The sequence below is a fragment of the Coregonus lavaretus genome (genome assembly GCF_964263955.1).
Source record: "Coregonus lavaretus genome assembly, chromosome: 3".
Lineage (NCBI taxonomy): Eukaryota > Metazoa > Chordata > Actinopteri > Salmoniformes > Salmonidae > Coregonus > Coregonus lavaretus.
Genome location: NC_139990.1, coordinates 6,520,443 through 6,543,665, shown reverse-complemented (window position 1 = coordinate 6,543,665; position 23,223 = coordinate 6,520,443). Strand labels below are relative to the sequence as shown.

Here is a 23,223-nt window from a genome sequence, read left to right as displayed (position 1 = left end):
TTATTTGGACGTTTTGGTAAAATACTTTTTCTAGTAGCAGTCATGATAGGCTATTGAGAAGTGACAGAGAGGCCCTGTGCTCATCCTTAGCTCCACTTCAGAGTCAAGAGCTAATGGACGGGGCAGTCCCATCATGGAGAAATCGAAGACTTCTCACACAGAGAGAGAGAGAAAGAGCGAGAGAGAGAGAGAGAGACAGAGACAGAGAGAGATAGACAGAAAGAGAGACAGAGAGAGAAAGATACAGAGACAGACAGAGAGACAGAGAGACAGAGAGAGAAACAGAGACAGACAGAGAGACAGAGAGAGAGAGAGAGCAAGAGAGAGAGAGAGACAGAGAGAGATACAGAGACAGACAGAGAGACAGAGAGAGAGAGACAGAGAGAGAGACAGAGAGAGACAGACACACAGAGAGAGATACAGAGAGAAAAGGTCCATATTCCCATGGGAATCATGATCGTGGCATAATTTCTTTAAAAGCACAAACAATGCATTATTAAAAGGCAGCAACAGCACAGCAAGCACTAAAGTATTCTCTTATACACGCAAATCCTGTGTGTGCATGTGTATCAGTGGCGGTCAGTGCCGTTTAAGATGAACGAGGACCCTTGTTTTGGGGGGGGGGGGGGGGGCATGGCCTTATTTCTATTACAGCATATTGGATGACTGTCATTCATATTCCATTAATCCAGTTGAATGTAACATCGATAGGTTTAGGCTACTACATGATACTCTAACCTAGCCTATGAATTAAAGATTACAATGTAGGCGCACACAGGTCGAGAGAAAATGTTGAGGTGACAGAGTGACACACGGACACCTGATCTAGGGTGTAATCATTAGTCCAACAGTTGCAAACGAGAGTTTCTATTGGACACATTCAGGTAGTTTTATCCCCATTTCATTCTGTTTGCTTCCGTTTAAGAAACGTTTTTCAACAGAATTGACGGAATGAATACACCCCTGGTTACGCGTAAACACAGTTCACATTCATAGCAGCCACGTTGTATTCCTTCTCGCATCTATGTGCTCTCTACCTCTCACCTTTTCCTTTTGTTTGTGGACTTCAATGCACAACAAATCAGCTGTATGTGACCAGGCGAAAAAACCTTTCCAAGCCAAACCATACCATACCATAACTGCTACACACAGCCTACATCATTGTCACCATATTAGCTAAAGTAACGTCATAGTCAACATAGCTAATAAAGCTAAGGCGTTAGTAAACCTGCTACAATCATGCAGTAACTTTAGTGTATAGTCAGTTAGCAGTTTAGCAGTTACACCGGCGGCAATAAATTAGTAAAACCAAAAGCTTACCTTGACTTGGAAGAGTTCCAGTATTGTGTTGGATAGTCATAGCCAGCTAGCTAACATCCCTCTATTTGAGCAGGGTGTTTGAGTAGGCTAAACTAGCTAGCTGCATTTGCTAGCTAAGTAAGTGAAACTGAAAGTGAAAAAAAATGATGGATTTCTTTTTTCTCTCTTGCTTCTCCTTAATTTGTGAAGAAATCAATTTGTTCAAAACTATTGTCTTTCTCTCTCTTTAAGTCAACTACTCACCACATGTTATGCACTGCAATGCTAGCTAGCTGTAGCTTATGCTTTCAGTACTATATTCATTCTCTGATCCTTTGATTGGGTGGACAACATGTCAGTTCATGCTGCAAGAGCATTGATAGGTTGGGGCACGTCCTCCGGAAGTTGTCATAATTACTGTGTAAGTCTATGGAAGGGGGTGAGAACCATGAGCCTCCTAGGTTTTGTATTGAAGTCAATGTACCCAGAGGAGGACGGAAACTAGCTGTCCTCCGGCTACACCATGGTGCTACCCTACAGAGTGCTGTTGAGGCTACTGTAGAACTTCATTGCAAAACAGCTGTGATCTGGCTGTGGTCGGGAGAGGTTGTGTTTTCTCTAGCAGGAGGTAAGCTTGGCTTCTTATATGGTGTTGAGTAAAGCTTAAACCATGTATTTAGATTGTAGGTAGGTAGTTGTAGTTAGGTATTGTAGGTAGTTTATTTAGGTAGTTATTTAGGTAGTTATTGTAGGTTTCTGTAGGTAATTATTGTAGGTAAGTATTGTTTACGGCGGAGCCCGGCGAAGCACGAGGCTAGCTAGCTAGCGGGTAGCTACTGGTAACGTTTAGCAACGGTGGAGAGTTGTTTCCAATGTTATTTCACGCTTAAGAGTACCTGTAATTAAGCCAGCTAGCTACCTACCATTCAGCCGTTTTTCTAACCTCATTATCTGAGCCATCAACGTTAGGTAGTTAGTAGCTGCTGTACTTAATTACACCTACTGATTGCAGAAGACAAATGTCAGCTGGCGTCGGGTAAGTTTGGCTCTATACATAGCTTGGGCTTTGTCGAGTAAGGCTTAATTATGTATTTAGATTGTAGTTAGGTATTGTAGGTAGGCCCGCAGCACGAAGCTAGCTAGCTAGCCGTTTTTCAAACAAAGTCAACACAGTAGCCATTGCTAGCTAGCCAACACGACCAGCTAACTGTACTGTAGTAGCTAAATACAATATATTTGTGCTAGCTAGCCAACGTTTAATTTTTGCTGCGTTATGAAAGGAACTAGACACGGACACGAATTATTTGTTTAGTGTGTTAACACACTATTGGTAGTTTGTTGTAACCAAGTATTGGTGCTAAACTGTGTGTTATTGGATGCTAGCATGCTAGTTAGCTATGGTGTCATAGTTAGGCATCGTGGGCTGTTGTGGGTAGTTATTGTAGGTTAGCATTGTTTTCGGCGGTGCCGGGTGTAGCACGAAGCTAGCTAGCTAGCCGTTTTTCAAACAAAGTCAACACAGTAGCCATTGCTAGCTAGCCAACACGACCAGCTAACTGTACTGTAGCAGCTAAATACAATATATTTGTGCTAGCTAGCCAACGTTTAATTATTGCTGCGTTATGAAAGGAACTAGACACGGACACGAATTATCTGTTTAGTGTGTTAACACACTATTGGTAGTTTGTTGTAACCAAGTATTGGTGCTAAACTGTGTGTTATTGGATGCTAGCATGCTAGTTAGCTATGGTGTCATAGTTAGCTAGCTGAATAAAGTAAGTTGAGTCTATTCCTTGAAACATTGAACCGCTATAGTTCACAACAATTCTAATTTCTAAAAGTGGAAGTTGGGAGAGTTTTTGTTCGGGTGGTTCAGTGAAACAATTATAGTTTCTGAGGTGGAAGTTTTGGTGAGGGAGGCCCTACTCTCTCCTTTCCCAGATGTTTAGTTCATTTCATTCCGATCTCCTCTGCATTATTGTAGCCATTTGCTACAGCCTGTCAACTATGCCTCTGCCTATCCCTGTTCTCTCCTCTCCGCACAGGCTACACAAACGCCTCACACCGCGTGGCTGCTGCCTCTCTAACCTGGTGGTCCCTGCACGCACCCCACACCTGGAGTTCCAGGTCTCAGGCAGCCTCTGGAACTGCCGTTCTGCTGCCAACAAAGCTGACTTCATCCCAGCCTATGCTAACCTCCAGTCCCTCGACTTCCTGGCGCTGACGGAAACATGGATTACCACTGAAAACACTGCTACTCCTACTGCTCTCTCCTCGTCTGACCATGTGTTCTCGCACACCCCGAGAGCATCTGGTCAGAGGGGTGGTGGCACAGGAATCCTCATCTCTCCCAAGTGGACATTCTCAATTTTTCCCCTAACCCATCTGTCTATCTCCTCATTTGAATTCCATGCTGTCACAGTCACTAGCCCATTTAAGCTTAATATCCTTGTCATCTATCACCCTCCAGGTTCCCTTGGAGAGTTCATCAATGAGCTTGACGCCTTGATAAGTTCCTTTCCTGAGGATGGCTCACCCCTCACAGTTTTGGGGGATTTCAACCTCCCTACGTCTACATTTGACTCATTTCTCTCTGCCTCCTTCTTTCCACTCCTCTCCTCTTTTGACCTCACCCTCTCACTGTCCCCCCCTACTCACAAGGCAGGCAATATGCTTGACCTCATCTTTACTAGATGCTGCTCTTCTACTAATCTCACTGCAACTCCCCTCCATGTCTCCGACCACTACTTTGTTTCCTTTTCTCTCTCGCTCTCCTCCAACACTACTCACTCTGCCCCTACACAGATGGTAATGCGCCGCCGCAACCTTCGCTCTCTCTCTCCCACTACTCTCTCCTCTTCCATCCTATCATCTCTTCCCTCTGCTCAATCCTTCTCCCTCCAATCTCCTGATTCTGCCTCCTCAACCCTCCTCTCCTCCCTTTCTGCATCCTTTGACTCTCTGTGTCCCCTATCCTCCCGGCCGGCTCGGTCCTCCCCTCCAGCTCCGTGGCTTGATGACTCATTGCGAGCTCACAGAACAGAGCTCCGGGCAGCGGAGCGGAAATGGAAGAAAACTAAACTCCCTGCCGACCTGGCATCTTTTCACTCCCTCCTCTCTACATTTTCTTCATCTGTTTCTGCTGCTAAGGCCACTTTCTACCACTCTAAATTCCAAGCATCTGCCTCTAACCCTAGGAAGCTCTTTGCCACATTCTCCTCCCTGCTGAATCCCCCCCTCCCCCCTCCCTGTGGATGACTTCGTCAACCACTTTGAAAAGAAGGTTGACGACATCCGATCCTCGTTTGTTAAGTCTAATGACACTGCTGGTCCTACTCACACTGCCCTACCCTATGCTTTGACTTCTTTCTCCCCTCTCTCTCCAGATAAAATCCTGCGACTTGTGACTGCAGGCCGCCCAACAACCTGCCCGCTTGACCCCATCCCCTCCTCTCTTCTCCAGACTATCTCCGGTGACCTTCTCCCCTACCTCACCTCGCTGATCAACTCATCCTTGACCGCTGGCTATGTCCCTTCCGTCTTCAAGAGAGCGAGAGTTGCACCCCTTCTCAAAAAACCAACACTCGATCCCACTGATGTCAACAACTACAGACCAGTATCCCTTCTTTCTTTTCTTTCCAAAACTATTGAGCGTGCCGTCTTTAGCCAACTCTCTTGCTATCTCTCTCAGAATGACCTTCTTGATCCAAACCAGTCAGGTTTCAGGACTGGTCATTCAACTGAGACTGCTCTTCTCTGTGTCACGGAGGCTCTCCGCACTGCTAAAGCTAACTCTCTCTCCTCTGCTCTTGTCCTCCTAGACCTGTCTGCTGCCTTTGATACTGTGAACCATCAGATCCTCCTCTCCACCCTCTCCGAGCTGGGCATCTCCGGCGCGGCTCACTCCTGGATTGCGTCCTACCTGACCGGTCGCTCCTACCAAGTGGCGTGGCGAGAAGCTGTCTCCGCACCACGTGCTCTCACCACTGGTGTCCCCCAGGGCTCAGTTCTAGGCCCTCTCCTATTCTCCCTATACACCAAGTCACTTGGCTCTGTCATATCCTCACATGGCCTCTCCTATCATTGCTACGCTGACGATACACAACTAATCTTCTCCTTTCCCCCTTCTGATAACCAGGTGACGAATCGCATCACTGCATGTCTGGCAGACATATCAGTATGGATGACGGATCACCACCTCAAGCTGAACCCTGGCAAGACGGAGCTGCTCTTCCTCCCGGGGAAGGACTGCCCGTTCCATGATCTCGCCATCACGGTTGACAACTCCGTTGTGTCCTCCTCCCAGAGTGCGAAGAGCCTTGGCGTGACCCTGGACAACACCCTGTCGTTCTCCGCTAACATCAAGGCGGTGACCCGAGCCTGCAGGTTCATGCTCTACAACATTCGGAGAGTACGACCCTGCCTTACACAGGAAGCGGCACAGGTCCTAATCCAGGCACTTGTCATCTCCCGTCTGGATTACTGCAACTCGCTGTTGGCTGGCCTCCCTGCCTGTGCCATTAAACCCCTACAACTCATCCAGAATGCCGCAGCCCGTCTGGTGTTCAACCTTCCCAAGTTCTCTCACGTCACCCCCCTCCTCCGCACACTCCACTGGCTTCCAGTTGAAGCTCGCATCCGTTACAAGACCATGGTGCTTGCCTATGGAGCAGTGAGGGGAACGGCACCTCCGTACCTTCAGCCTCTGATCAGTCCCTACACCCAAACGAGGGCATTGCGTTCATCCACCTCTGGCCTGCTGGCTCCCCTTCCTCGGCGGAAGCATAGTTCCCGCTCAGCCCAGTCAAAACTGTTCGCTGCTCTGGCACCCCAATGGTGGAACAAGCTCCCTCACGACGCCAGGACAGCGGAGTCACTCACCACCTTCCGGAGACATTTGAAACCCCACCTCTTTAAGGAATACCTGGGATAGGATAAAGTAATCCTTCTACCCCCCCACCCCCCCCCCCCCCCCCCCAAAAAAAAAAAAAAAAAAAAAAAAACTATTTGTAAAGTGGTTATCCCACTGGCTATAGGGTGAATGCACCAATTTGTAAGTCGCTCTGGATAAGAGCGTCTGCTAAATGACGTAAATGTGCCCTTGAGCAAGGCACTTAACCCTAATTGCTCCTGTAAGTCGCTCTGGATAAGAGCGTCTGCTAAATGACTAAAATGTAAATGTAAATGTAATAAATTATTTGGTGACGTGAATATATTTTGTCTAGTTTTTTCTAAAAAGGATAACTTTTTTAATGTTTTAATTTTATTTTTATGAAATTCACTGAGGATGGCCCTCCCCTTCCTCCTCTGAGGAGCCTCCACTGGTGTGTATCCCTGGCAATTCACAAAACACTCGATGACTAGATGTGTATGACTATAGTTGTTTTCTGTATGGTTAATTTGAGATAACATTTGTACAAATCAACAGAAGTGAAGCTACTCCGAGGGAGAGACAACGAACACACTACCATGACGGAAGAACCATGACGGTAAGCCCTCAGTTAGCCTTGTCCTCAGCTGGCTCATGTCATTGGTTACCTCAAAAAACCTGTTGTAGCCCTTCACTCACCATCTCTGGGCCTGTATTCGTAAAGCGTCTTAGAGGACGGCTGATCTAGAATCAGTTTTGCATTTCAGAACATAATTAATATAATTTTATAAACAGGGGAGACCTGATCCTACACTCTTAGGATCCTACACCCTAAAAGGGTTCTTCAGTCTTAGTTAGAGGTTTGAGAGTCCTGGGCCCGTATTCACAAAGCTTCTCAAAGTAGGATGGTTGATCTACACTCTGTTGCTCCTGGGCCATCTCTACTCTTCCTTCTGTTCTGTTGCTCCTGGGCCATCTCTACTCTCCCTTCTGTTCTGTTACTCCTGGGCCATCTCTACCCTCCCTTCTGTTCTGTTACTCCTGGGCCATCTCTACCCTCCCTTCTGTTCTGTTGCTCCTGGGCCATCTCTACCCTCCCGTCTAATCTGTTACTCCTGGGCCATCTCTACTCTCCCTTCTGTTCTGTTACTCCTGGGCCATCTCTACCCTCCCGTCTGTTCTGTTACTCCTGGGCCATCTCTACCCTCCCGTCTGTTCTGTTGCTCCTGGGCCATCTCTACCCTCCCGTCTGTTCTGTTGCTCCTGGGCCATCTCTACCCTCCCGTCTGTTCTGTTGCTCATGGGCCATCTCTACTCTCTACTTCTGTTCTGTTCCTTTAGCACAAAGGCATCAATAATAGATGACTGGTGTATTTTCACCCTCCACAGAGTTAATCAATCACTCCCTCTGGTCAGTCCTCTCTCTGTCTCGCCTGCTTTTCCCCCCCACACCGGACGGGAACATTGTGCTCATTGGCCTCTCTGAGCTCCTAGCTAAAAAGATCAAGACATTGTTGCCTAACAGCTCCGGTATGGGCCTCGGACTGGCATCCCCTTGGCACCGACTGGTACATACAATCCAGTCCGACCACCAACAACAGAGCCACCCGCTTTTAGACTGTGACTGCGTCACAAACGCCACCCTCATCCCTATTTAGGGCACTTATTTTTGGGTTCTGGTCAAAAGCAGTGCCCTATATAGGGAATAGGGTGCCTTTTGGGACACGAACAGAGTTCCCTGACCCTGCTGGTTCCCCTGTAGGAGGGCTGAGCTACAGGGACGAGACCATGTGAAACAACTATATGTGGCACGGGTGGCGGGTGGGAATGGGCGAGGGGTCAAAGGTCAGGTGGAACGTCGCTGGGCGAACCTGATCCAGCTGAATGCCAGGCATCTGACGGGTTGACACCACAAACACTGTTTACCCAAGGCCCTGCACTGGGAGCACATACACATGGACACACACAGTTTACCAAGGTCCCTGTGCTCCTAACAAACATCACATGCACAAACACTCTCTTCTTACAATCCCTCCCCCCCCCCGTTTTAAAATGTGGTACTTAACGCTTTAACGGTCTCCGCGACATTTAAACGAAAAGCTTGTCGGACGTAAGAATCGACCGTGTGTCTTAGCAACGGTTTAGGTTGGTAAGCACAGGAATTTGTTAGGACAATGTTGTCGGGAAGAGCAGCAGCACTTCCCGGACTCAGCCTGCGTCCCAAATGGCACCCTATTCCCTATGTAGCGCACTACTTTTTACCAGGGCCCATATGGACGCAGGTTCAGGCTCTAATTTAACGACCCTTCGTATTCTCCCAGGTTCTCACAGGACACAAAGCTTTTAGTTCAGCCTCCTCCTCAGTCGTCACCCATGACTCTGCCAGTTCTCTAGTCAAAACATCACCAGTCTGGAATCAAGAGTGTGTGTGTGTATGTGTGTGTACATGCGTGTGTGTATGACCAGGTGCTGAAACCAGAGGAACCCCTGTGAATGGTGCTGTGTGTCTCTGTATCTCTGGTTCAGCGGTTGCTTGACAGAAGCTTGAGAGAGGTGCCGAAGATGGTGTCCAAGGCGAATGGTTTGGATAGAAATTGCCCATAGGCACAGATCTAGGATCAGCTTACCCGCCCCCAAATTCTAATCTCAACTATGAGAAGAAAGTAAAGCTGACCTTCAATCAGTCTCTAGGGACCTCACCCTACTGAATGGTGAGCCTCCATTTGACTTCCTTTTCCTATACATGTGACCCTGCCATGTGACCCTGCCATGTAACTCTGTCATGTAACCCTGCCATGTGACCCTGCCATGTAACCCTACCATGTGACCCTACCATGTAACTCTGTCATGTAACCCTGCCATGTGACCCTGCCATGTAACCCTGCCATGTGACCCTGCCATGTAACTCTGTCATGTAACCCTGCCATGTGACCCACCCATGTAACCCTACCATGTAACCCTACCATGTAACCCTCCTCTCTAGGAATGACACATCTGCACCAGCTGCCTTTCTGCATTCGCAGCCCAGGCCTAATTAAACGATCTAGGGATATTAGCACTCTATGTGTACTCTATGTCCCCAAGCAGCACTGTGTGGCTCAATTCAATTATGATAGATAGATGAACCCTGTCTTAATGAGGCTCGCTAATAAAGCACCAATCCTGTACAGAGCAATACTGTAGTTATTCTCATGCTATGTGACTATTGTAATTAATCACAAGAAATGCATAGCTGGGGTATAATAATATAGAGGTGGAAATGTGCTCAGGTAGGCACAAGTGTGGCTAATGGCATTCATTTGAAAAAGACGTAGACTTCATCCAACCCAAAGTGCACACACACACACACACACACACACAAACATGTAGGCAATTGTAGTGATGCGTGTCATAAAGCGTGCTGTTGTAGAGGAGAGCACATCAGCCTTGGCTAACAGGTTAATGCATATGTGCATGCGCGCGTGTGTGTTTGTGTGTGTGTGCTAGAAACACAGGAGTTGGGCAAGCGGTGTGATGACTTTAGTCTTAGTGCTGGGCAGAGAGGGAGAGAAAGAACGAGAGAGAGAGAGAGAGAGAGACGGACAACCCCCTCTCTCCTGTCCATAAGAACAGTCCGTGAGAGACTCAGACGGCCTGGCATCTGAAACATGAGCCCAGCAACTTACCACCCTGCCCGGCATGTCTGCCCACCACTCTGAAGGAGAAATAAAAACAATAGAACTGCCAACATCCTCTCTCTCTCTCTCTTTCTCTCTCTCTCCCTCTCTCTCTCTCCCTCCCTCTCTCTCTCTCTCTCTCCCTCCCTCTCTCTCTCTCTCCCTCTCTCTCTCTCCCTCCCTCTCTCTCTCTCTCCCCCTCCCTCTCTCTCTCTCTCTCCCTCTGTCTCTCTCACAGATCTGAGATAGGCTCCAGAAATATCATAGGAATAGCACCAGTACAGGCTGAGCACCAGTGAGGAATGATCTTTAATGGGGGAAAGCCAGGGTTCTGATGGATTCAGTGCTGGGGATGACCTCATCATTCCCAGTGTTAATAGGAGATAAATTATTGGATAGGGCTATGTAGCCAATATATTGTATACACTTAGGGGCATATGTGCAAAGGGACCCCGAAGCAATGAGCAATGAAGTCGGAACTCACAGTTAGCAGAAGTTTATTATGGTAACATCGGAATACTGTGGAATATTGTGGTCATCCATAAGTACCATACATTTAGGTAATTCCATTCTGTTTTGTATCATTTACCTCGACTGTCACCAAAACGCTGCTGTAAATTACATTTGTTCAGAGAAAACGTTTTCTTTACACAGTTGGCCCTCCAATGGCCTCTCTAACACACATGACAACTCGGGACGCTGTCTTTTGCCCACCATGCGCACCGGCCATAATCCACATACCCATCCACCACTTAATTGTAAATAATTGTTTTGGTCAACTGACAGTCAACAAAAAGTGCTAAAAGACTAAATGCATGTTCTCTAATTCTTGCAAAAATGTTTCAGATGGACTAGATATTTATTAATTGGATGGTTCTCCCATCGATCTGGTTCCGGCCTATTCATATCTGGGCATTTGGATTGACAAAGATGTAATGTTTAAAAAACATATGGAATGAGCTAGTTAAAAAGCTAATATTTAAAGTGGGCTTCATTTTTTAGAAATAGATCTTGCTCGCTCCCTAAATAGCAGAAGGACCTCAAGAGTTAAGGCGTCAGCATGCTTCAATTCGGCTGGCGCCTAGCAGAACTCAGCTAGCCGAACTGAACGAGTGTGCTCACATACTCTCTTAAAATAATTTTCTTGAAAAAATAGAAAAAAGTCGCAATAGTACTGCAATTATACTGTTTGTCCATTTTGAGACGTAGCCAAAATAGTCCGAATTAATCTAAGATTAGTCAAGAAATCTGTCATTAATTTTGGCGTTTTTGCAGATTAGATTTTAGTCGCGCAATTTTACATATACTGTAACTAAGAGGTTTGGTGCAGTATTTTTCAACAAAATGTAATTTTTCCTTCTCGTTGAATGACAACCAAGACTTTATTGAAAAATCCCTACTGTTGATCAAACACTGACGAAGGGGCGTAGACTTCAGCTCCGAACCTCGGCTTGCCTCCAGAAAAAATGTGTGCCTGAACAGTCGAAATTTTTTTAACATTGAAGTTCAAAACTAACAAAAACGTCACAAAATGCCCGAACTCTACCGAACTGTTTCGGCTGGGAAGCATGTGGACACCTTTAACCAACCCTGCCACCTGGTGAGGTTAGCATAGGGCTAACGTGTGCCATGTTATCTGATGGGGTCAGCTACAATTTAACATTCTGTCACGTGCAAGTAAATCCACGATTTTAATTGGCTGATATGCATTTTGCGCATGAGAACCTCATTAAATTTGAATGGTTGATCATGTTCATATGATTTTGACGTCCATAACATCAATGACAAATGCCTCTGTAGTTACCGAGGATGTTTAGTGAGAGACTTTGAAAAATGTCTGATAATTTCCAATTGGTTTTGGATAAATTCAATTTGAAAGCAAAGATCTACTGTGATTTAATCAAGTGATGACAGGGAAAATTGAGTGTGAGGCCCCATGTTGGGATGATGTATGGCGAATGTGTGAGTTAACTGCCAAATAAGCAACTTCACTGACTCCACCTGGCTAATTAGAAAATTACTCAGAGGAAAGCTTGGCTGGTGCGTTATTCAAGATACAATATGAATTGTTTCAATGCAAAGAAGTTAACGATGATGTAAAAAATAACTAAAAATGTGTGTAAATAAAAATAAACCAACGTAAAGATACACTTTCAGCAGCTGAAAGTCCACGTGCAGAAATGCGATGACACTAGTAGCCTTCATTGTATTGAAAAACAATTACTTACATGAATGCATGGTAGATGAATGCCCATCCTCGTGGTCTCTCCAGTACGTTGTACAAGAAGTTCTGAAACTTTCTGTAGCGCTTGCTGGAGGCTGAGGTGGTCGCCCGGGGTCCAGGACGCCCAGGCAGCGGGGTACCGAGGAGCCCGGTGCGGTGAGAGGGGTGCGCGCGCTCCGGGGTAGATGGTTCGCTCCTCTCCATATGAACGGCGGTAAGAGCCACAAATTCAACCCGCCTATCGTCGTTGGATGCGGGGGGCACCAACATTCTAATGCCACCGTTATTTGATGGGCTTCCTAACATGGTTAGCCTATATAGGCCTACTGATAGAAGTTGGCCTATTAAATACAACGGAATACAGTTTAAATCACCTATTTAACAGTGAGCCCATATCTACGTTGGTGATTTAGCCAACTGAAATCGAAGTAATTTCGTTGTCCGCGTTGGATATGTTAATTAGCCTACTTGGACTAAAGACTAATTCCAGCGAGTAGGTCACAATTTCATTCCTCCAATGTCAGGGTCTACTCTGAATTTAGTTTGTTAAATACGTTATCTATAAATCAAGTCACGACCACAAAATAAATTGCTCATGGCATTTTGACAAGTGCGGTATGTCAAATGCAGGTTGAAGAAAACGTTAAATTGGTAACATGATAATCCCAATGACCGTTAAACCACTAACGTGGGGTGCCATCGAATAATAGGATTACAAGATCATTTGACAGCGGTAACAGTAACTTGGTAACCTATCCTATACTATCGCTAATTTGTATCGTAGTCATCATAAATTTGCTTTTTGCTCGAAATTATTTAGAAAACATTTAAAGCAATTGAAAACATCAAAAGTTTAAAGTAGACAAGCGTATTTATTATAGGCTTACATTAAATTAGGTAAAGAACTGTCGATTCAACATGACAGCTCTGCTCTTTCCTCAAGTTTTCTGTTGGCGTTAATATTTTCTTAATCGTATATCTGAGGTTCGCGGCTGCACAAAATGCATACTGAACTGACTGTCACTCCAGCCTCTTTCCTGTGAGTCTCGCTGGTCCAGCGCGCTCGTGGTAAGGAGCGGCGAAGACCGTCCTTGGGATAGCTAAAATCAGAGTCAACTCTAAACTTCATTTATATCAGCGAGGACTCCTGGGTCACACGCAGTAGACTTGTCAGATGGTCCAGAGAGAAACGAGCGGTACAGCCCTACCAACGACTTCGAAGTTCGCACGCGCAAACCAAAAGCATCCGGATAGCTTGAACACACGGGTTGAATGGGATGGACGCAATAAAGTGACGGAGAGAGTGGAATTGCGCACGGTGGTATTCGGATGTGTGTAGCTAGCTCAGTGGTACGAGACAGTTGTACTATATCAGAGTTTAGGATTGATATAGTTGATGAGGCTGACAACTAGAAATAAGGATGCAAACCTCACAATTATAGGGTAAAGGTAAGCCTATATCCTAGTATTTGGAGCTTGACAAATCAGTTTTTTTTTTATGATCCTGACACGGAGCTAGGGGTTCTGTGGTTCTGGTTATGACACACAGTGCCCTGTAGAGCGGTGACAGCGGTCAGGGGACCGCTCTAGAATGCCTGTGTGACAGAGGTTCCATGTCCTGCCACATCATCACGGATCACACGAATGGCATCAACAGATGGCAAGCCAGTCCTGGCTTATATTTATTAGTGCACATCATAGTTAAACTTTTTGCAACGGAAAACCTTTTCTTATTGGACAAGTTTAAGTAGTCCCTCCCTGTTTCAGTCAGTTTTCTTCCGTTTGGTGCCTTGTGAATACAACCCTGATCTCTACTGCAGTGGTACACTTAGAGAGATTGAGAAAACAGTGTTACACAGAGAGAGAGAGAGAGAGAGAGAGAGAGAGCTGATCAGGCCAACCTGTAAACCAAGCACGGAAAATTCCAAATCAAATCAAATCAAATGTATTGGTCACATACACATGGTTAGCAGATGTTATTGCGAGTGTAGCGTAATGCTTGTGCATCTAGTTCCGACAGTGCAGCAATATTTAGCAAGTAATATCTAACAGTTCCACAACAAAAACCTAATACACACAAATCTAAGTAAAGGAATGGAATAAGAATATATAAATATATGGAAGAGCAATGTCATTATCAGAGTGGCATAGGCTAAGATGCAATAGATAGTATAGAATACAATATATACATATGAGATGGGTAATGCAAGAAATGTAAACATTATTAAGATAGTAAAGAATACAGTATATACAGTGGGGGAAAAAAGTATTTAGTCAGCCACCAATTGTGCAAGTTCTCCCACTTAAAAAGATGAGAGAGGCCTGTAATTTCATCATAGGTACATGTCAACTATGACAGACAAATTGAGATTTTTTTTCTCCAGAAAATCACATTGTAGGATTTTTAATGAATTTATTTGCAAATTATGGTGGAAAATAAGTATTTGGTCACCTACAAACAAGCAAGATTTCTGGCTCTCACAGACCTGTAACTTCTTCTTTAAGAGGCTCCTCTGTCCTCCACTCGTTACCTGTATTAATGGCACCTGTTTGAACTTGTTATCAGTATAAAAGACACCTGTCCACAACCTCAAACAGTCACACTCCAAACTCCACTATGGCCAAGACCAAAGAGCTGTCAAAGGACACCAGAAACAAAATTGTAGACCTGCACCAGGCTGGGAAGACTGAATCTGCAATAGGTAGGCAGCTTGGTTTGAAGAAATCAACTGTGGGAGCAATTATTAGGAAATGGAAGACATACAAGACCACTGATAATCTCCCTCGATCTGGGGCTCCACGCAAGATCTCACCCCGTGGGGTCAAAATGATCACAAGAACGGTGAGCAAAAATCCCAGAACCACACGGGGGGACCTAGTGAATGACCTGCAGAGAGCTGGGACCAAAGTAACAAAGCCTACCATCAGTAACACACTACGCCGCCAGGGACTCAAATCCTGCAGTGCCAGACGTGTCCCCCTGCTTAAGCCAGTACATGTCCAGGCCCGTCTGAAGTTTGCTAGAGTGCATTTGGATGATCAAGAAGAGGATTGGGAGAATGTCATATGGTCAGATGAAACCAAAATATAACTTTTTGGTAAAAACTCAACTCGTCGTGTTTGGAGGACAAAGAATGCTGAGTTGCATCCAAAGAACACCATACCTACTGTGAAGCATGGGGGTGGAAACCTCATGCTTTGGGGATGTTTTTCTGCAAAGGGACCAGGACGACTGATCCGTGTAAAGGAAAGAATGAATGGGGCCACGTATCGTGAGATTTTGAGTGAAAACCTCCCTCCATCAGCAAGGGCATTGAAGATGAAACGTGGCTGGGTCTTTCAGCATGACAATGATCCCAAACACACCGCCCGGGCAACGAAGGAGTGGCTTCGTAAGAAGCATTTCAAGGTCCTGGAGTGGCCTAGCCAGTCTCCAGATCTCAACCCCATAGAAAATCTTTGGAGGGAGTTGAAAGTCCGTGTTGCCCAGCGACAGCCCCAAAACATCACTGCTCTAGAGGAGATCTGCATGGAGGAATGGGCCAAAATACCAGCAACAGTGTGTGAAAACCTTGTGAAGACTTACAGAAAACATTTGACCTGTGTCATTGCCAACAAAGGGTATATAACAAAGTATTGAGAAACTTTTGTTATTGACCAAATACTTATTTTCCACCATAATTTGCAAATAAATTCATTAAAAATCCTACAGTGTGATTTTCAGGATTTTGTTTCTTCTCATTTTGTCTGTCATAGTTGACGTGTACCTATGATGACAATTACAGGCCTCTCTCATCTTTTGAAGTGGGAGAACTTGCACAATTGGTGGCTGACTAAATACTTTTTTCCCCCACTGTACATATGAGCTGGGTAATGCAAGATATGTAAACATAATTAAAGTGGCATTATTAAAGTGACTACTGTTCCATTTATTAAAGAGGCCAGTGATTTTTAAGTCTGTATGTAGGCAGCAGCCTCTCTGTGCTAGTGATGGCTGTTTAACTGGCCTTGAGATAGAAGCTGTTTTTCAGTCTCTCGGTCCCGGCTTTGATGTACCTGTACTGACCTCGCCTTCTGGATGATAGCGGGTGGGAGGTTTGAGTAAAACATGTATTTTATATGATGACAGTCGTTTCAATATAGCACTATTAGCAACTCTAATTGGTTGATTTTGTGGTTTCAAAACAATGAGCTTTTCAACATTCTTCATCAAGAAATGAGCAATATGGAATTATTGACAACGAAAATGTATTAATCATCAATATAGGTTAGGAGGGAATGTTTATCCCTTGTCATAATTGCCACATTTATTATCAATACAACATTATAAATAGTTTCTCCACATTGCATTTTGTAGGATTTTTCCCACCCACGATTACAATATTGGGTCGTGACTGAGGCAACTTGGTGAAATTTGGGTCCCAAGACAAAATCAGTTAAGAACTACTGGTCTAAAGCATAAAATCCAAGACAGGAACCCCAAAACGTACACAAACTAAATTAAATTGATATAAGAGATAGGTAACTTATGACCTTCTGTGACTGGAAAACAAGGAATGTTTAGCCTAAGTAACCTACAATACAAGCATTCATTGTCACCGTTTTGGTATGTAGCTTAATGTACTGTGGTGCACAATATACACTCCTGGTCTGTGTCGGATTCTTTACATTAGTTTATGGAACATGCAGGGTTGAGGAATTAGCAGGGGAATGCATGGTGGGGCCACTGCTGTGCTGGAGTCACAAATCTCCACATTATTCCCAGGGCCCTTTGCTTACATAACTTTACATCACTCAGCATTAACTCTTAACACAGCTTCAGAATGCATACAACGAGCTTTACATACATGGGTGTCCCAAATATCACCCTGTACCGAGGTGTCCCAAATGGCACCCTATTCCCTATGTAGTGCACTACTTTTGACCAGGGCCCTCATCAGGCTCTGGTCAAAAGTAGTGCACTATATAAGGAATAGGGTGCCATTTGGGATGCAGGCCAGTTATAAACAGTGTGTTTCTTGGATACTTATTTTCTGAATATTAAGCTAAACTATACCCTAGTAGACTAAATCATCATTGGATGTCATCATTGGCTTTGCTTGACACTAGACTCCATCCATCCTGACCCTAGGGAAATATTGCCCCGGTGAAGAAGGTCGCTTTGACCGAAAGCTTAGCCACAATAAAATCAGACATGCAAATGGACCCTGAGTGTGCAGAGGCTCTCTGGAGGAGGATCCAGAACATTCAACAAGTGGGGATACCCTCATACCCCTTAGTCATAGTGGAGAGGGCATCAGCAAAACATAAACGGACCAATCTACACACCTTCCCTCTCCATCTTTCAGCCACCACCCTCCTTGGGCGGGGCCAAGCACCACCAGGGCTGGCTCCTAGGCCGCTGTAGTGTGACTGCATGGGCTTCTGACAAGACACAACAGCTAGGCAAGGTCACAGTTAAAAAGCAGGCACAAAGACTTCCCCTCTAACACACAGACATGCACGTGCACGCATACACGCTCGCTCGCACGCACACGCAAACACACACAGTGGCACTAAAGAACACACTTACACACTTCATACACACACAAACAGACACTGACTCTCTCTCACACTCCAGTACTGTACAGTTGGGAAGCCAACACAAATACACACAGAGGCCACACACACACACCCACACACACCCACACACACACACACACACACACACACACACACACACACACATTCCACAACTATCCACTTTGGTATTACAAGCCCACACTCACACAATCAGAAACACTCCTTGTCCTCTTGACTTCTTTATCAGAATGGAGTTCTTTTGTGAGACACCATGTAATGTAAGGGGTCAGAGGGCACAGGTGACACCATGTAACGTAAGGGGTCAAAAGACAAAGGTGACACCATGTAACGTGAGGGGTCAGAGGGCACAGGTGACACCATGTAACGTGAGGGGTCAAAGGGCACAGGTGACACCATGTAACGTGAGGGGTCAGAGGGCACAGGTGACACCATGTAATTTAAGGGGTCAAAGTGGACAAGTGACACCATGTAATGTAATGGGTCAAAGGAGACAGGTGACATCATGTAATTTAAGGGGTCAAAGGAGACAGGTGACACCATGTAATGTAAGGGGTCGAAGGGGACAGGTGACACCATGTAATGTAAGGGATCGAAGGGGACAGGTGACACCATGTAATGTAAGGGGTCGAAGGGGACAGGTGACACCATGTAATGTAAGGGATCGAAGGGGACAGGTGACACCATGTAATGTAAGGGATCGAAGGGGACAGGTGACACCATGTAATGTAAGGGGTCAAAGGAGACATCATGTAATTTAAGGGGTCAAAGGAGACAGGTGACACCATGTAATGTAAGGGATCGAAGGGGACAGGTGACACCATGTAATGTAAGGGGTCAAAGGAGACAGGTGACATCATGTAATTTAAGGGGTCGAAGGGGACAGGTGACACCATGTAATGTAAGGGATCGAAGGGGACAGGTGACACCATGTAATGTAAGGGGTCAAAGGAGACAGGTGACACCATGTAATGTAAGGGATCGAAGGGGACAGGTGACACCATGTAATTTAAGGGGTCAAAGGAGACAGGTGACACCATGTAATGTAAGGGATCGAAGGGGACAGGTGACATCATGTAATGTAAGGGGTCAAAGGAGACAGGTGACACCATGTAATGTAAGGGGTCAAAGGAGACAGGTGACACCATGTAATGTAAGGGATCGAAGGGGACAGGTGACACCATGTAATGTAAGGTATCGAAGGGGACAGGCGTTGGGCTGGTATGGTTGTGCTCTCCTCTCCTCCATTCCATACCGCTCTGCTCTCAGACCGGCATTCACTCACGCCCCACAGAGCCTAGCTGAACTCCAGGAGTCGACAGCCGTACTGGGAATCTATGAGAACTTAAAAATACCCCCACATCGGCAGTACACAGTGCAGAACTCTGCCCGCTCTCGCTCCGACGGACCTCACCAACCTTTTATATCGGCTAAGCAACTTGGAGCTTTACTTACGCCACTTAATGGCTTTCCCAGACCACACTATTGCTTGGTTTTATTTCACAAACACAACAACACACTGTTTCAAGAAATACCTCTGTGTCCCCCCCCTCATTTTTTCTCCTTCCCTTAATCTGCATGCGTTTCATTTTTACCCCGGATTCCACTTAATGGAAAACATCAGAGAAAAAACTAGGAGGGGTAACACAGATGTATTTGTTGATACAGTGTGTTGTTGTGTTTGTTGCTTATTGTTGTGATAGACTTGGTAGTAGTCTTTGGAGAGATGCTGCTGTCATTTAACCTATGTCTTAACAAGCTAAATCCACTCTAAGATTCACATAGAGATGGAAAATGTCAGACAGGAGTGAACCTCAAGATTTTATCAGTGATACACTGTTGTAACATTTATATTAATGCTATTATATGGTTTTAAACAAGAACACACTAACTTAACTGTCTGTCTGTCAGCACCGGGAGGACACAGTCGGATGGGTGGAGGCCTCGCTAACTACCAGCACATTCATTACTCGTGAAAATAGCTATTGTACCATGCCTGCCACCCCCCCCTTACCTCTTATAAACTATGAGTAAGCAGGGCTCAGCTGTGGCAGTGTGAAGTAGCCTGCTTTCCTTTTCCTGCACCATACCAGGAAAAGAGGAGGAGAGGAAGGTTGGTTGTTCCAAAACAAATCTTGCGTCACTGCCTCCGCTCCCCTAGCATATCTGCCCCGGTCCCCAGATGGCCCTGCACTATAAGAAGTCAGGCCGAACCCGAGAACACAAGCTAGGGGTGTGTGATACAGCTCCAACTTAAACTCTAGACTCCAAACAATTGCGTCTGTTGAGAGTGACACCCCCAGACCTTATTTTACTAGACTATATCAGTTTAATACTATCTTTCTTTTTATTAATCGTAAAGAGATTAAAGATAGTTACTTGCATCATGTCTAGTCTTTTTGCTCCTGATTTGGCCAGAGACCCACAGCTTTGTCCAGTTACTAACAGGCCAAGTAGTCTTCATAAGAAACTGCTAAGAAACAGTTAAAGCCCTAAAGTATAATCTTAATCTAACTATAATCAGATTATCCCCCTCAATTTATGTACATCAAGTATTTGTCCATACTAGACTGCTACATACTGAATCCCACTGGTTGGTTAATCATGGATTGACCCCTGACCTTCTGCCTTGTAACTGTGATGCCTGAGCCCTGGGTAACCACAGAATGAGCTCTATCACCTCACAGATCTCCCACACCTCAAGGAAGATAAAGACCATCAAACACATTATGGACCAGAATCCATCTAACTTAAAGTCAACTGGTCTTAATAAGGTCTGTGTGGTTAACTTGGTGAGAGGAGCTGGTGTGGCGGCCACATCACAAGTTCCAGTGTACGTTCCAAATGGCACCCTCTTCCCTATATAGGACACTACTTTTGACCAGAGCCCTATGTGCCCTGGTCAAAAGTAGTGCACTAAATAGGGAATAGGGTGCCATTTGGGACTCAGCCCCAATGTGGAGCAAGAGCAGTCAGCCCTAATTAATCTCTCTGAGGTTCCCTTGATCCAAGCGGACGGGGCAGCAAAGAAAAATACCGCTGGACAATCCTATTCACGCTCGACTTAAGCTCAAACATTTCTCGCAATTCTCATTGCCCCTTATTAGACAGAGGTGAGCATGAGTCTGTACTCATTAATGCAGTTATTGTTCAGCAATTAAGTCGATTAGTGCGGGAACGCGTCTCAATCCACCAGTAGGCTTACAGACTGGAGTAGAGTCACTGTTTACCTGTCTCATAACCTAAACAGTGTCCAGTGTTAAAACCCTCACTGACCCAACCAATGAAGACCTAGCCTCTTCACACTCTCACTGACCCAACCAATGAAGACCTAGCTCCTTCACACTCTCACTGACCCAACCAATGAAGACCTAGCCACTTCACACTCTCACTGACCCAACCAATGAAGACCTAGCCCCTTCATACTCTCACTGACCCAACCAATGAAGACCTAGCCCCTTCATACTCTCACTAACCCAACCAATGAAGACCCAGCCTCTTCACACTCTCACTGACCCAACCAATGAAGACCTAGCCCCTTCACACTCTCACTGACCCAACCAATGAAGACCTAGCCCCTTCACACTCTCACTAACCCAACCAATGAAGACCTAGCCCCTTCATACTCTCACTAACCCAACCAATGAAGACCTAGCCCCTTCACACTCTCACTAACCCAACCAATGAAGACCTAGCCCCTTCACACTCTCACTGACCCAACCAATGAAGACCTAGCCCCTTCACACTCTCACTGACCCAACCAATGAAGACCTAGCCCCTTCACACTCTCACTGACCCAACCAATTAAGACCTAGCCCCTTCACACTCTCACTGACCCAACCAATGAAGACCTAGCCCCTTCACACTCTCACTGACCCAACCAAATGAAAATGTATGCCCTCACTAACTGTAAGTCGCTCTGGATAAGAGCGTCTGCTAAATGACTAAAATGTAAATGTAAATGTTATTGGACAAGACATATTTTAAATACCCAGCCCCAAAAATAGGGCTGGGTAAATCTTCTCATTGGCTATAAGTTAGACTCACCGGCCCACCTGGAGAAGAGGTTAGTAATAAGTAGAACCAGGAGTTTTTCATGGTCAGTCATGCAGACAGGAATAACTCCTGGCCCTACTCATACATTATATAGATAGGGCCTGGTTCGGCCCGTATGCCATTCTTATAGGGAAATATCAGTAATATAATATAACCTTTTTTGTTGACAAATTGCGGTTTAGGCCTATGTGACAAAACCAATTCTTTGAGGTAAATGAGGGAAGTATGTTTCTCCCTAATTTTCTGTCCCAGCGTAATTACCTCTTTTCCTTTTAAGATTTAGGTCGGATAAGGAATGCTGTCTGATCTCTAAAGGGCTGAGCTGTCTCCAGCCAACTAACTAACGAACTCGTGATTCCATTGTTACCCGCTTGCCCTTTCACAACGAACAGCCCATTCCAGAAGTAGAGAAGTGAGAAGAAACTGTAGGAACTACATTCTTCTGCTCTTGAAGTTTGGGCCTCTAGGGGTTGAACTTGGATAAATGGACTTTTGCCATAAAATACTACTGCAGTGCACTGCAAAAATGTATTTGTTATGAAAGTGTAGATCTACACTGAACAGAAATATAAACACAACATGTGAAGTGTTGGTCCCATGTTTCACGAGCTGAAATAAAAGATCACAGAAATTATTCAGACGCTCAAAAAGCTTATTTAACACAAATGTTGTGCACAAATTTGTTTACATCCATGTTAGTGAGCAATTCGCTTTAGAAAATTTGGCAGAACGTCCAACCAGCCCCACAACCACAGACCACGTGTAACCACGCCAGCCCAGGTCTTCCACATTTGGCTTCTTCAACTGCTAGATCGTCTGAGACCAGCCACCCGACAGCTGATGAAACTGTGGGTTTGCACAACTGAAGGATTTCTGTATAAACTGTCAGAAACCGTCACAGGCTAGCTCATCTGCGTGTTCGTCATCCTTACCAGGGTCTTGATGTCACGATCGTCGATAGAAGTGGACCAATGCGCAGCGTGATGAGTGAACATACTTTATTTTGATTCACCACACGAAACAAAACAACAAAATGATACGTGAAGTCCTAGGTAACAGACACAAACCATACACGGAACAAGATCCCACAACACACTGTGGAAAACAGGCTGCCTAAGTATGGTTCCCAATCAGAGACAACAATCAACAGCTGATTCACGTTGCCTCTGATTGAGAACCACACCGGCCAACATAGAAAACACATCAGCTAGATAAACGACCTAGACCACAAAACACATAGAAACTACACACCCTGGCTCAACATAACGGAGTCCCAGAGCCAGGGCATGACACTTGACCTGACTGCAGTTCGGCGTCGTACCCAAATTCAGTGGGCAAATGCTCGCCTTCGATGGCCACTGGCATGCTGGAGAAGTGTGCTTTTCACGGATGAATCCCGGTTTCAGCTGTACATGGCAGATGGCATTGTGTGGGCGAGCGGTTTGCTGATGTCAACGTTGTGGACAGATTGCCCCATGGTGGCGGAGGGGTTATGGTATGGGCAGGAATAAGATACAGACAACGAACACAATTGCATT

General features: G+C 45.4%; 1 protein-coding gene across 1 annotated transcript in view; it reads right to left on the bottom strand.

The window, feature by feature from the left end:
• kcnq4 (potassium voltage-gated channel subfamily Q member 4) overlaps positions 1-12,355 on the bottom strand; it is a gene marked incomplete at both ends in the record, with an annotated part of 104,402 nt that extends 92,047 nt beyond the window's left edge. The window contains one exon of the mRNA XM_084154524.1: positions 12,054-12,355. Coding sequence (XP_084010650.1) covers positions 12,054-12,355 — 302 coding nt within the window. The remainder of the gene's footprint in view (positions 1-12,053) is intronic.
• Positions 12,356-23,223: the final 10,868 nt, after the last annotated feature.